Source organism: Monoraphidium neglectum, assembly GCF_000611645.1.
Source record: "Monoraphidium neglectum strain SAG 48.87 unplaced genomic scaffold scaffold03151, whole genome shotgun sequence".
NCBI classification, from domain to species: Eukaryota; Viridiplantae; Chlorophyta; class Chlorophyceae; order Sphaeropleales; family Selenastraceae; genus Monoraphidium; species Monoraphidium neglectum.
Genome location: NW_014010477.1, coordinates 5,586 through 7,063, shown reverse-complemented (window position 1 = coordinate 7,063; position 1,478 = coordinate 5,586). Strand labels below are relative to the sequence as shown.

General features: G+C 72.0%; 1 protein-coding gene across 1 annotated transcript in view; it reads right to left on the bottom strand.

Annotated features, from left to right (window-relative positions):
- Positions 1-341: 341 nt before the first annotated feature.
- MNEG_12261 (hypothetical protein) overlaps positions 342-1,478 on the bottom strand; it is a gene marked incomplete at both ends in the record, with an annotated part of 2,266 nt that continues 1,129 nt past the window's right edge. Inside the window, one exon of the mRNA XM_014039268.1 lies at positions 342-1,420. Within this exon, the coding sequence (XP_013894722.1) occupies positions 342-1,420 (1,079 nt within the window). The remainder of the gene's footprint in view (positions 1,421-1,478) is intronic.

Below are 1,478 nucleotides of genomic sequence, written 5' to 3'. Positions count from 1 at the left end.
ATAAGACGCCGAAAGATCGGTTGCATTGACCCCAAGACAGAAACGCTTGAAAGACTCACGCCGCGTGCCGAGCGGCTAAGAACAGAGCACACGGACTCACACGCGCGCATGCACACACACGCGATAGAGGGGCCGCTCACAGGGAAGTGGCAGCTGCCTATCTCAGCAGCACAACAGTTGCCTGAACACTGCATCACGGCGCACTCCACAATCAGGAGCAACCTGCTCGTGCTCACATTTAGACCACAACACAAGAGGGATTTCTTGGCAGGCACACAGGGTGATCACCCGGCAAATGGAGTGAAGGTGCAATCGGACTGGCCGCCACGGCCAGCTGCGCCTCACCCCTGCCACCTGCTCCGCCGTTCCATCTCCTCCACCAGCTGCTGCGCCTTCCGCCCCGGCAGCTTCCCGTACATCCGCCGCAGCGCCGCCACCGCGCGCGCGAGCAGCGCCGCGCCCGACGCCCCCAGCCCCGCGCGCAAGGCCGCGGCGACGCGGCTCAGCACCTCGTCGTCGAGCCTCAGCCTAACCTCGGCCAGCCCCTCGAGGCAGATCACCAGATCGCCGGGCGCCATGCCGGCCGCCTCAACGCGCAGGCGCTGGTAGTACTCGTACAGCCACGCGCGCGGCGGGCGGCGGCGCAGCAGGAACCCCAGTATCGCCCCCAGCCGCGCGAGGCGCCGGGCATCCAGCGACGGCATAGTGGCGTGCAGCCGAACAATGACGTCATCGACCCATGCGGCGCCGCCTGCGCCCAGCGGCGCCCCGGATGTCCCTCCGGCGGCGGCTGCGCCCGGGGATCCGCGGCTGTCAAAGGAGACTGCCTGCAGGGGCCGTTCCACTGATGCAAGAGCTGGTCGGCCAAAGGCGGGGGCCTCCGGGCCGAGGTGGGCGTATGGGCATATGCCTAGCTGCCTCAGCGCCCACAGGGTGTCCACGATCTCCGGGCCCCCCGAAAGCGGCAGTTGCAGCTGCAGCTGCAGCAGCGCGACCCGCGGCAGCGACGGGGGCAGCAGCGGCGCCGCATCCATGGCCGCGAGCGCTGTGAGCAGGTCGCACAGCTCCCGCGGGCGGAAGTCGGGCAGCAGCTGCTCGCAGCGGGGCAGCAGTACACGCAGCATGGCCGCCGCCGCGCCGGCGCCGCCGCCGCCGCCGCCGTCCTCCGCACGGCCGCGCTGCCGCCCCGCGGCGGGCTCATCTAACCAAAAGCTTCCCTCGGCGCCACCGCCGCCGCCTTGGGCGCCGGCGCGCACCCCCAACCCCGCCGCCGCCCCCAGCAGCCGCGCCGCCATCGGCGGCCCCAGCGCTGGCGCCAGCCGCTGCACCGAGCGGCAGAACCCGTCCAGCCACGCGCCGGGCAGCTTCGCGCCCTCCTCCGCCCGCTCGTCCGCCGCCCAACCCCTGCTGCCGCCGCCGCCTGCGGACGCCAGGCCGGGCACCAGCGCCAACGGCAAGCCGCCTTCAAAGCGGCGGCC